The sequence below is a fragment of the Cricetulus griseus genome, chromosome 4 (assembly GCF_003668045.3).
Source record: "Cricetulus griseus strain 17A/GY chromosome 4, alternate assembly CriGri-PICRH-1.0, whole genome shotgun sequence".
In the NCBI taxonomy this organism is placed as follows: Eukaryota; Metazoa; Chordata; class Mammalia; order Rodentia; family Cricetidae; genus Cricetulus; species Cricetulus griseus.
This window is the reverse complement of record NC_048597.1, coordinates 156,402,684-156,414,017: the sequence shown is the minus strand read 5'-3', so window position 1 is coordinate 156,414,017 and position 11,334 is coordinate 156,402,684. Positions and strand designations below refer to the sequence as shown.

The 11,334-nt window shown below is 52.4% G+C and overlaps 2 protein-coding genes across 10 annotated transcripts in view; one reads left to right on the top strand and one right to left on the bottom strand.

Annotated features, from left to right (window-relative positions):
* Window positions 1-4,407, bottom strand: LOC113835286. Its single transcript, XM_035443623.1, has 2 exons — window positions 1,800-4,407; window positions 1-864 (listed from the first exon to the last, which is right to left on the bottom strand). Exon 1 carries the CDS (start codon window positions 3,934-3,936, stop codon window positions 2,992-2,994), a length of 945 nt encoding a protein of 314 aa, XP_035299514.1. The 5' UTR covers window positions 3,937-4,407; the 3' UTR covers window positions 1-864; window positions 1,800-2,991.
* Window positions 2,960-11,334, top strand: part of Phldb1 (pleckstrin homology like domain family B member 1) — a 48,470-nt gene continuing 40,095 nt past the window's right edge. For 7 of the 9 annotated variants that reach the window (XM_027411974.1, XM_035443619.1, XM_035443618.1 and 4 more), the window contains exons 1-4: window positions 2,960-3,094; window positions 9,093-9,173; window positions 9,900-10,023; window positions 10,880-11,050. In XM_027411974.1, the coding sequence (XP_027267775.1) occupies window positions 9,114-9,173; window positions 9,900-10,023; window positions 10,880-11,050 (355 nt within the window). In that variant the 5' untranslated portion in view covers window positions 2,960-3,094; window positions 9,093-9,113. Of the gene's footprint in view, window positions 3,095-5,095; window positions 5,234-5,523; window positions 5,756-9,092; window positions 9,174-9,899; window positions 10,024-10,879; window positions 11,051-11,334 lie in introns of those variants that run through there. The other 2 variants (XM_035443615.1, XM_035443614.1) reach the window with 2 other exon arrangements.

Below are 11,334 nucleotides of genomic sequence, written 5' to 3'. Positions count from 1 at the left end.
AGAAACAGAGCTGATTTTACTTCCCAAATAAGCGTGCATTCAGTGCTGGGGACTGAATTCAAGACTCACATTCCGGACAACACACACTCTGCACCAGTGCTGCACCCCAAGTCCTGAGTGCTTGTTCTCTTCTGTTCATAGGCAGGTCTTGAGCTCCAGAGGTGGACAAGATCAGTTTTCGGTCCTCCCCAAATTCCCCACATGGTTTGATTGCATTTGCATACATGTGTGGGTTGTGCAAATTTTCGAAGATCAATGGATAAAAGAGCTGCTTTGCTACTGTTAAGGTACAGTTTGGGCAAGCTTTCCACCAAGTTGGATGCAATGAGGAGATATCTGGTGTCATCATTGCCACCCCACCTACTTCAATAATGTTCAGGATCCAAAAGGCTCACCGAGGTGTTGTATGACATAACTTTTCTTGGGAAGACACAACGTACATGTCTATTCACCCCAGATAGGGAAACAGACCAAAGTATAGATACCTCCAAAGTTCAACTTGGTGAACTAATTAGTTTGATGGGGGTTACTTACAGTGACTCAAAGACAGCTGCATCACAAGACCACCCCAGCACGCTGACAGCTTACAAGGGCTGGGAACCTGGCGCGCGCGCGCACACACACACACACACACATCACACACACACACACACACACACACACAACAGTTTAGAGAATGTCCTTTCCAAGTGATTCAGTTGATCTAAACTACTTCCACGCAGCTGGCCTGGTCTCCAGAATCTTCTCTGTAGCTCAGCTTGGCCAAGGACTCTCAGCTTTTACTGCCTACAGAATCTGGTCAGTTTCAGGGACTTCCTGGAGCTGTTTTGAGTTGTTTGCCTTCCTGCTTAAAGAACTTCCGTGCTGGAAAGAAAGTTTCGATCTTGAGGAAACTATTAAACCACAGGGACAGCTTCCTGGGAGAGGGAGTAGACTGCAGAGGCTGTGGGCCAAATGAGTGACAACCACCCTGTTCTGGAGCCCAGAGGAAGCACAATTTGAGAAGCGGAACAAAATGGGACAAGTGCCAAGGCAAAGACAGGAGGGGTGTGGAAATCCACTCCTGACAGTCACAGGCAAGTGCAGAAGGCTTTGAACTCATCCTTCCGTCCAAACCCAGCCTTTGCCCTCTCCCCCTGCTTCCATTTCGGAAAGTCTGAAGCACACTTGGAAAGCTGTTTTCCACTTTCTTCTCTTCCTCCCCCTTTTCTGAGCTCCCAGCTGCTCGACCTCTTGCATAACTGTGAGAGAGAGCACTGAGCTTTTTGATGGGCTCCAGATGTGGAGTGGGATGAGAGTGGAGGGGTGGGGGCGGGAGGTCGTTAGTCCCCTGAGTGCTGTTACTGTGGGAACATAGAGGCCGGACACAGCAGGAGATAACACAAATTTCACAGCCTTGACCCTATATAGGGTCAGCTGGTCCCTGCACTGCAAGGACACTGAGAAAAGTTAGGTGTTTTTTAAACCCCCTGCCTCAGCATCATCTGCCTTAAGCAGGTTTAATTATTGCTTGACAGTCCTGACCATGTCAGTAAACAGTGACCAGAGGTTAGGAAGAAGAATGAAGAGTTTGAGATACACCCATCTAAGCCCCGTCTCCAAATGCTAGGTCTTCACATATGGAACAAGATAATTTTGTTTTGTTTTCTTTTTGCTCAAAAACACTAGAACAGCCTGGAAGTTACTGTTGTTATGTGCCTCAAGACAGTTGGCTAGAGCTGAAATGGTTCCATGAGTCTCTAATACGAAGCGGTGGAAAGACTCTTGGGGCTTCTTGGTGCCCACAGTGTATGTCTCACCTCTGTTAGCTGGAGTAGGTGGCAGATGGGATTGTCTCCTCCTCCCTTTTGTCCACTGCTTGGCTGTCTCTCCTTCAATTGCCTGCTGTACACACACACACACACACACACACACACACACACACACACACACCCGCCATGCTAGTCCTGTCAATGAGTGACCAGATTCCTGCAGTTCAGCCTTCTGCCATTCCTGGGTAAGGGAGAGAGGGCACAAAGCAAAGTCACCGGATCAGAACAGGGCTGGTCCATTCCAAAGAGGACTTTTTAAATTTTTCTCCAACCCATCCCTTCTGGAATTTAGGCCAGTCTTGGGGACTTCCTGCTCCTTCCTTCACTGAGGAAGAGTGTCTGCCAATCCTTTAGCTCAGGTTAAAAAGGCCCAGTCTAGTTGAGTTCAGCTCCCACCGGGGCCTCCCAGAGGTCTCCTGGGACCAGAGCAGGCTTTGCAAGGTAAAGCTCCAGTGTCAGCTTGGATTTCGGGGTGGGGGTTGAACTGGGGAATGACTTCACCAGCGGTCCTTCCTCACTGGCTCTCACTCCTCAGCCAGCCTGGTGTCTTTCTACCCTGCCTCCAGCTGTCTATAACCCAACAGGTCTGTGATGGAGGTGAATCTATGGGGGCAAGAGGACAACTCCATTCAACTTTCTGAGACCCTGTAGTTTGTGCCACACTTTAACATGCCTTAGTGTTAATTTCTGAAGCCTGGTGTGCAATTGTTAATTCTATCTACAGCTCTCTATGATGGGGCTCGGAATAGGAAAGGGGAGGGTCTTACAGGGGAAAGACCTGGGTGCCCTCAGTCGATGTTCTGAGAGAAACGTGGAGAATCTGTGGCAGGACTGTCTATGGTAGGGCTCACTGGGAGTCGGTGGAAGATTGAAACATCTTGGGTAGGCGTGGATAATAAAGAGGAGCCTCGAGGCCCAGAGTGGAGGGTGGTCTAGGAGGGTCGGAAGGGGAGGGCAGGGGAAGAGGGTGTGTACGGTGGTGGCTGAGGAGAGCCCAGCTGTACAGATGAACAAAGCGGGCGCTGTGCAGGCGGGGGAGGTGCTGCTGTGGGAAAGGCTGGGTGGGGGCCTTGGGCTCCAGCCCCACAAGGGCGTCTTCTCTAGCTGGCCAGGCCGACTGGACGGGATGGGGGCGGGGACTCGAGGGAGGGGGGGCGGGACAGGCTCCCTCTCCTCCTCCTCAGCTGGCTCCTGTGGAAAAGCAACAGTGTCCTCGCCAGCCGGAGGCCGCCGCGGCCCAGCCGGGCAAAGGCACCGGTGTCCCCCCGTTAACTCCCCACAAGGTAAGCGCGCCCCTCCCCAATACGCCTTGGGGTTCCACTCTCCGTATGTAGCTGGGTCTGCAGAAGGTAAAAGTCCCGGGACCAGACGAGATCAGTTCTGGCCCAGCGAGCTGGGTAGAAAGGTTAAAGAGGGGCCATGCCAGGTGAGTGCGTCGGCGGAAGGGGCTTTGTGGGCCGCTCTCCGAGAAGGACTTGCTTTTGCCCTCCAGAGTCGTTGCCAGCGCCACCGCCAGAGGGGGCCCTGGCACCCTGCGGAGGGACCCTCGAGCCTTGCGGGATCTCGATTCTCCTGTGGGCACCCCGACGGCCAGTGTCCCACACTTGCAGTCTCGGGTGGGATACGCGCGTGTGCTCGTCTGCAGCATGCCACATGGCCCCTCTCCACACCAGAAGGACCGTAGGAAGGGGGATCCCCTGGGCGTCTCCACTCTTGTCCCAGGGCCAGCTTCCTGGATGGACTCAAAAATGTGGAGTCCCCCCTCTGAGGCGTGGGAGTCGGGGAGAGGTTCCACAACTAGAGTCTCCTGGGCACTCCTCCAGGACCCCTGTGTCTTTGAGGGTCCCGGGAGCCTCCAAGGGCGACCTGGGATGACTGAGCCGCAGACTCTTGCTCCGCCTCCGCGGTCTGGATCCAAATGCGGCGTGGAGTTCCCCCACAGAGGCCGAGCCCCGTCATCCGGCTCCCCTGGGACCGGGAAGCGCGGGCAGGCGGCTGGGTGGGGCCTCCCGGCGCGGGGATGCCCAGGCGCCGCGGACGCTTCCGCCCAGGCCAGCGCAGCGGGGACTTGGCTGGCGACCTCGCCGCGCGGCGGGGGACCCAGGAGTCCAGGGTGGGGCAGCATTCTGGGCCCGTTAGCTCAGCGGTCCCGGAGGCTCCGGGGGGACTGACTCATCATCGCACTTGGGGCTCACCCCACAGCGATCACACAAACAAGACTGGCCACTAACTCGAGCATCCGCACTGCTCCCACGCACAGCATCCCTTGCCTCACCTCCGTGCACCCACAAGACACGTCACCCACTGACAGCCCGGTGTCACACCACCACCGGTGCACACGTGAATCCCTCACAGGAGCCTCGACTTCACCACACCCTCGGTACACTTTACACCACGCACTCCACGCGCGGGAAAACTTTGCCTGGGCAGGCGGCTCCACTCACACACAGCCTCCGGAGGACACGCACCTCCCTCCACACACCAGCCCGCTTCGTGCAGCTGCGAGGCCGCCCCCTTTCCCTGCCATGCAAGCAAACAAGCGACTTCTTCTCCAGGCCCTGCTGAAGAAAGGCGGCTTGTCCCAGGTCCCGGCGGGCGGGGCAGCTGCAGCAGGCAGCCCAACACTGAAGCCTTGTCCCACCCGGTGCCGGGAAGGGGCAGGCCTCTGGTGTGCAGAGAGCCACGAAGCCTGCTGCACCTTCCCGGCATCTCTCCCCAGTACCTCCAACCCCAACTACTCTTTTTTTTTCCTAGCTGTCTTCTCTCTCCCAGGTTGTCCAGGTCTCTCCTCTCTCCCTCCGCCGCACGGTTTCCTCTTCCAAGATGCTCTTAAGTACCTAGTTCTTCCTCTGCCACCTTCTCTACTTGGGTATCCTTAGTCATGCACGCATGCGCCTGCTTCTGGCTGGGGTGGTGGTGGTGGTCCCTAGGCCTCCCCCATAGTCTCCTCTGAGCTCACTGTCTTGTCCCCAGCTTTGCTGTTTTTGAGACAAGGTTTCTTGAAGCCCAGGCCTAGGCTGGCCTTGAATGCCTGATGAGATTCCTGTTGCCACATCCGGGGTAGTGGGAACTGGGTTTACAGGCATGCACCACCACACCCGGCGCTCCTTTTGGGTTTTCCTCCTCTCGGGGCTCTTGATTTCACACTCCAAATCACTGTGCCTCTTTGCTTCCAGAGACCCCCTTTTCTCTCGGCCTGTTTTTCTTATCTCTAATTTCTTCTCTACATGCCTGATCTGTGAACACTCTCACCCCGCCTCCCCTGGGCAACCTGCCTGCTCGGCCTCAGTTTCCTTCCTGTCCGGATTCCTTCCTCTGCCGGTGGCCCTTCCTCGGGGGCGGATGTGAGCAGGGAATAAGAAAGTCACTGTGACCCGAAAGACTTGGGTGTGCAGCTGTGCATTGCCCATTGCGATCCACCGGTTGGTCCTGTGGGACCCTGGTGAGGGCGGGGTGGGAGGGTGGAAGGTGGGGGTGGGGCGAGCTGGCCTTTTGCTTCAAAGCTGGCTTTGGACCTTTTCCTTTTGGGTCTCGGAAGCCTTCTGTCACTGCCTGCTACTGCCAGAGTTGATTGACTCTCTCCAGGACTCACTTTATCGTTATTCAGGTGCTGAGACCTATGGACAGGTGTCAGTGTTGTCGTCTGTTGGCACATTGGGGATAGGGATGGAGTTAGCTGTGGGAGTCCCCAGCTGAAACTCTAGGGCATCATTCCTTAAGTTCATAATATTCACATAACCAGACCCCTGCCACCTTATTGGTTAGGAGGCACTTGGACCTCTGCATCCGGGTGTGGGAAGGTTTGCAGAGAGCCAGGCCTGCTCTTCAGCAGTGGAAGCCACATCACAAGGGCCTGTTTGTTTGTTTGTTTGTTTGTTCATTTGCACCTGAGCACAGATGAGTTCCCGAGAAGTGCCCTACAGAGTGGATAATTACAGCCCCAGGTAATAGATAGCCTTCTGGTAGGACCATAGCGAGCCAGCCAGGGGAGGGCATCAGGGGACAGTACTGCTTCTCCAAGGGACATGGGATTAGGGTCAGAGAAGAGAGCACCTGGGCCATAGCGAGATCCCTGTGTCAAAGCACCTTCTGAACCTGGGTCAGTTGGGTCTGGTGTCTTTTTCCTCTGCTGTGGGTTAGGTTTCTGAGCTGAGGCCCATAGCCTCACACCTTCCAATTGCTGTGTGGTTTCTTATCTACTCTCTACACCTCTCCTTATCTCTCTTCTCATTTCACCTTCTTATTCTCTCCTTGAGTCACTCTTAGCCCCTCACTAACCTAGTTCCTTTACAGTCTTTATCTCCACTTGAATTTATTCAGTGTAAATAAGTAAGTGCTTCACAGTGTGATAATGACAAATACTCCAGTATAGCGGAAGAGGAAACTGAGGCCCAGACCTAAGGGCCTGGCACAGCAAATCATAACTCCTATTTTTAGGTTGCTTTGTAGTTCGTAGATTGTGATTTAGTATACTGCCTGGATCTTCAGATAATCCTTAATTTTTAAACAATTTAAATTGGTATTTTATGTGTATGGTGCTTTGTTTGCATGTATGTCTGTGCTCCAGGTATGTGTCTGGAGCCCACAGAGGCCAGGAGAGGGCGTGGGGTACCTGGAACTAGAGTTACCAACAATTGGAGCCATTGTGTGGATGCTGGGATTAGAACTCCAGTCTTTTGGGAAAGCAACACGTGCTCTTAACCAAAGAGCTATTTCTCCAGCTCCCAATCTCCTCACAGCTTTCTAGGAATAATCTTTATAGTATAAAATCAACCCAACTTAAATGGACGATTATTTTTAGTATATTTACAGAGCTATGCAGCCATCATTGAATCTTCATTTTAAAACATTTCTGTTGCAGGCTGGGAAGATGGCTTAGCCAGTAAAAAAAAAAGTTGCTGCTCGAACGTGAATACCTGAGCTCATACCCCCTGCACCAGTGTCTGTAACTCCAGAGCTGAGGGTGGGGAGGAGTCAGGAGGATTGCTGGAGTTTAATGGCTGCCAGCCTAGTTCAAATTCACTGGGATACCCTGACTCAAGGGAATAACTCAGAGAGAGACACAGAGCCGAGACCCAACATCTTCCTCTGCTCTCTGCACATGTGTTCCTAGACACACATGCAAGCATCACACCCCCAGCACACAAAAAGAACATTTCTGTTGCATTCAGTGCCTCAAAAATCTTGGGCCTAGCTGGGCGTTGGTGGCACACACCTTTAATCCCAGCACTCGGGAGGCAGAGGCAGGCGGATCTCTGTGAGTTCGAGGCCAGCCTGGTCTACAAAGTGAGTGCCAGGATAGGCTCCAAAGCTACACAGAGAAACCCTGTCTCGAAAAACAAACAAACAAAAAAAGCTTGGGCCTATTCAGTCTATCTCTGTTCTACTCCTAGCCCCAGGCAAGCACTGTTCTAGATAAGCCCTGTTGTGGCTAGTTTTCCTTTTATTATTATTATTCTGGTCTTATAGAAGATTGACTTGACAATGAAGGGACTCTAATGACTTACTAAATCCAGGCCTGGTGGCTTACCTGACTGGTGTAGACACAGCAACTGGGAGGGAAAAACAAGAGTTCTAGACCAGCCTTGCTGCATAATAAGTTCTAGGTCAGCTACAGATTAAGACTCTGTCTCAACAAACAACAAAAAAAAGCAACCCAGGGTTCTGGGGGACATAGCTCTGTAACATGAAAATTTCTTGGCCCAGCTAGGTCCTGCCGCCCTTTTCTGCCCCAATGAAGCACAGACACTATATTAATTAAAGCTGTTGACTGTCGATATGGGCTTATTATTATTAACCCATAACTACTAATCTATGTATTTCCTTGTGGTCTTATCTTACCGGAGAAAGGTCCAGGGACCTCTGGCTCCCCGTTGGGGAATTGAACCCCAGTCTCCCTCGTGACAAGCGGGGATACTAACAAAAAGCCCTGGAGATGGTGGCACACACTTCTAATCTTAAAAGAAAGATAGACAGACAGACAGACCTATAGCACTCTGTAGTCAGTGCTTCTGGAAAGCTGCTAGACAAGTATGGGGCTTGTGTGAGTTGGTGACCTTTGTTTTCCCTCGTCCCAGGCACTGTTCCTGCCTCTTTTCTGCCAACTTGGGTGGAAATGGTGACAGAGATGATGAAGGCCAGGCCAGGAAGGGTGGAAGTGGGGAGGGTAAATTTAGTAACTCTGTGGCTGAGGGCCTGAGAAATCCACTGGCAGGAGCAACCGATCCTTGGAATGCCAGCTCCTGCCTCCTTTGCAAGTTACCTGTCCGATAGCTGGAAGAGAAACTGGAAGGGTATGCTGATGAGTTGGCAACATGTTCATACACAAAGGTCAGATACCAAGAACATAAGCCTGGAAACCAGGAGTGGGTAGTGGTCATGGTAGGGGCCTAGACTTCAAGGTTACACAGCTCGTAATAGCTGCCATCTCCAGAGTGCTTTTTACCTCTTGGGGCGCAACCTAGTCTACTACTTGGTCTTCAAACACTATAAAAATGTAAGTAGCAGATCTATTAAGGTGCAATAGACAGGGGATTCAAGCTTGGGCTCAGGAATCTGCTTCTGTCTCCTCGAACATCAAGTGAAGAGCCCTAGCTTCTTTCACTCCCAGTACTGAGCTTTTATAGCTGATTATATTAGGAGAGGTAGCTTCCTATGAAAGAAAAAGTGCAGGAGCTGAGACACACAGACATGGCAGCATTGGCTGGGTTTCCTCTCTCTGTCTCCTTTAAGAAAACATCCTATTGAGACCCGTGGGAAAAGGGGACAAAGGGAGAAGTTGGAAAGGAAAGGTTGGGGGAGGGGTTGCACTCAGAGCAGCCCTGGAACCCACCTGGCTGGTCTCTGGCTATTAGTGTCCTTGGAGGGGCTTCCTTGGACTTTGTTCTTCCCTTGGTAGGCCCTGCCTGCTCTGTTTAAGGCTCCAGATGGCTAGGGGTGGGGGTGGGGGGCAGATGTCCTCTGCTGCTAAGTCCTATGATCTGGGGAGCGTAGACGCAGCAAGAAAATGCAGAAACATGGGTTAGCTCTATAGATGCCTGTGGTGGCAAGGATCAAGAGTGCCTTGATGTAGTGTCCATGCTGTAGCTGGGAACCAAATAGAGGCAGAGGATGCGTCCCCTCTGTTCCTCCCGCCCCCAAGCTCCTTAGCTTTTCTCTACCTCTTCTATATGTGTACTGGGGCTGGTGCTGGCTTTGCCCTGAGAACCCTGCCACAGAGCCCACGTGTCTCCTTATTTATCCCTCGCCTTCCCACTTACCTGCTTTTTACTGTGTTTCCAGGAGCTCTGAAACCCCAGGACCATGGATACTCTCAATAGGAACCAGCTTGGCCCTGCATGCAAGACCCAGGCTGTGGTGCAGGTGAGTGAGACTGGGCTGTAGGGTAAGAGGGCTCCTGGTGAGGGTGGGTTCAGATCTTTTCTAAGTTTTGTTTTTATCTTAAATTATGTTTATGTGTGTGGGTATGTGCGTGTGAAGCACAAGTACCCAACGAGGTTGGGGGACTCAGATAACCCTGGCGCTGGAATTATAGGGAATTGTGAACCTTCTGATGTGCGTGCTAGGACTTGGGTCCTCTGCAAGAATAAATCACTCTTAAACCACTGAATCATTTCTCCAGCCTTGGGTTCATCTCTTTTAGCCGTCAGTTGTCCAAGTCCATGGGTGTGAGCAGCAGTATTTTGCCTGTTGACCTCCCATAGTTGCAAGCCTAGTACCAGTTTAGTGTTAATCTGAGTCAGGTTAATTGGTTCAGCTTGAACTGCCTCTGTGAAAGTCTGAAATCAGTTTACAGATTCCCATTGGCAGGATCACTCTTCTGGTTCCACCCTCCTTTGTAGTTCAGTTTACCAGGAACAAGCCACAGCCATGTAGGTAGCTATGACAAGCCTGCCTGGAGCTAGACTGGCCCTCCCTTACCATATCCCTCCCTACTAGGTACAGTGCCCCCTCCTTGTTTCAGTTTTAGTAAACAGAAGGGGCAGTTGAGCCTAGACTTGGGATAAATCCAGTGGGACAATCCAGTGGTCCACTCAGGTCCTGGCTTGGAGTCTTTTAAATCTCACCTTCCACCTACTTTACCTGCAGAAAGGTCCATTGGATCTGATTGAGACAGGTAAAGGACTGAAAGTGCAGACAGACAAACCTCATCTGGTGAGCCTGGGCAGCGGGAGACTCAGCACAGCTATCACGGTCCTGCCGCTGGAGGAAGGTAAGCTGAGCGCTGGCAGGGCATGGCACCTGCCCTCTCCATTACCAAATGCATTCCCGCCCTGGAGGCTGTACAGGTGGGGGCCCTTCTTCCTCACACAAGCCATGCTTGCCTTGTCTCTGTCTCCAAGACTGTCTGTCTGCCTTCTTTGGCAGATAAAGATTAGTTTAGAATCAAGGACAAGTGGAAGGAGAAAGAAGAAAGCACATTGCTCTTCGTCATCTATGGGGGTCAAGAAGTGAGCTGCCACCCTGCCCTTGCTCCAGGATGATGCCTGGCAGGGGAGACAACTATGGAACATGAATAGATGGGAACCAAGGGCATATATCCTAAGAGGAAGCTCTGGCATGGTTTTGCCTTCCTGGCTGCACCTGTTGCCTGGGTGATACTGCATTCCCCACATTCTCCAAATGCCAGTCCCAGGGGCTCTACCAGGGAGGAATGGAGGGGAGAGCCGCACTGGAGAGAGAGAGGACAGGAGGGGAGGGAGGAGACCGCTAGTAGCAGAAGGACTGGGGGGGGGGGCATTTCTAAGAAGATAGGGGAGTAGGCAGGAGGAGAAAAAAGAAAGCACAGGGAGTCAGGGGAGCAGAGGGATTTTCCCCTTCTCTGCTGCTGGGTGTCTGAATTCTGTGACCTCTCTTTGGATCATCCACCCAGACACCGAGTTTTTGGCTTGGGAGGAGTCCCTACCATTTACTGGCTCCAGCGAGGACACACTAGGGGTAGCCAGAACAGGGCAGAGGCTCAACATAGGCAGGAGATAGAAACAGATTTCCACAGTGGTCCCCCTTGCCTTCTGCTTGATGTCTTAGTCCAGGTGACCATTCTGACTCAGTTTACCTCCTGCCTGCAGGGAGGACAGTGATTGGTTCCGCAGCCAGGGATATCTCACTCCAGGGTCCAGGCCTGGCTCCAGAACACTGCTACATTGAGAATCTGAGGGGCACTCTCACCCTGTACCCTTGTGGCAACCCCTGCACTATCGATGGACTCCCTGTTCGGCAGCCTACCCGGCTCACTCAGGGTAAGGTCAGATATCTCCACACCAACAAGGGGGGATCTGTTTCATAGCTTGTGCATGTTAGGTAAGGGGGGAGCCTGCTGCAGTGGTTCCCACGTTAGCCGGATGACTGGCTGTGCTCAGGTTCAGTGTCAATGTCAGAGCACACTGAAACTCATCCCACCCCCACCTCACCCCAGCATCCAGACTTTCCTAAACCTGTTTTTTTTTTTTTTTTTTTTTTTTTTTAAACTCCGTCTTCACACACCACATGGATAGAAGAGGTTTTAATTCCTGCTGTCAGGGGG

Bases quoted from the DNA above. Each gene is read 5' to 3' on its own strand.
- LOC113835286 (XM_035443623.1), bottom strand. From the start codon at position 3,936: ATGCTGCCCCACCCTGGACTCCTGGGTCCCCCGCCGCGCGGCGAGGTC.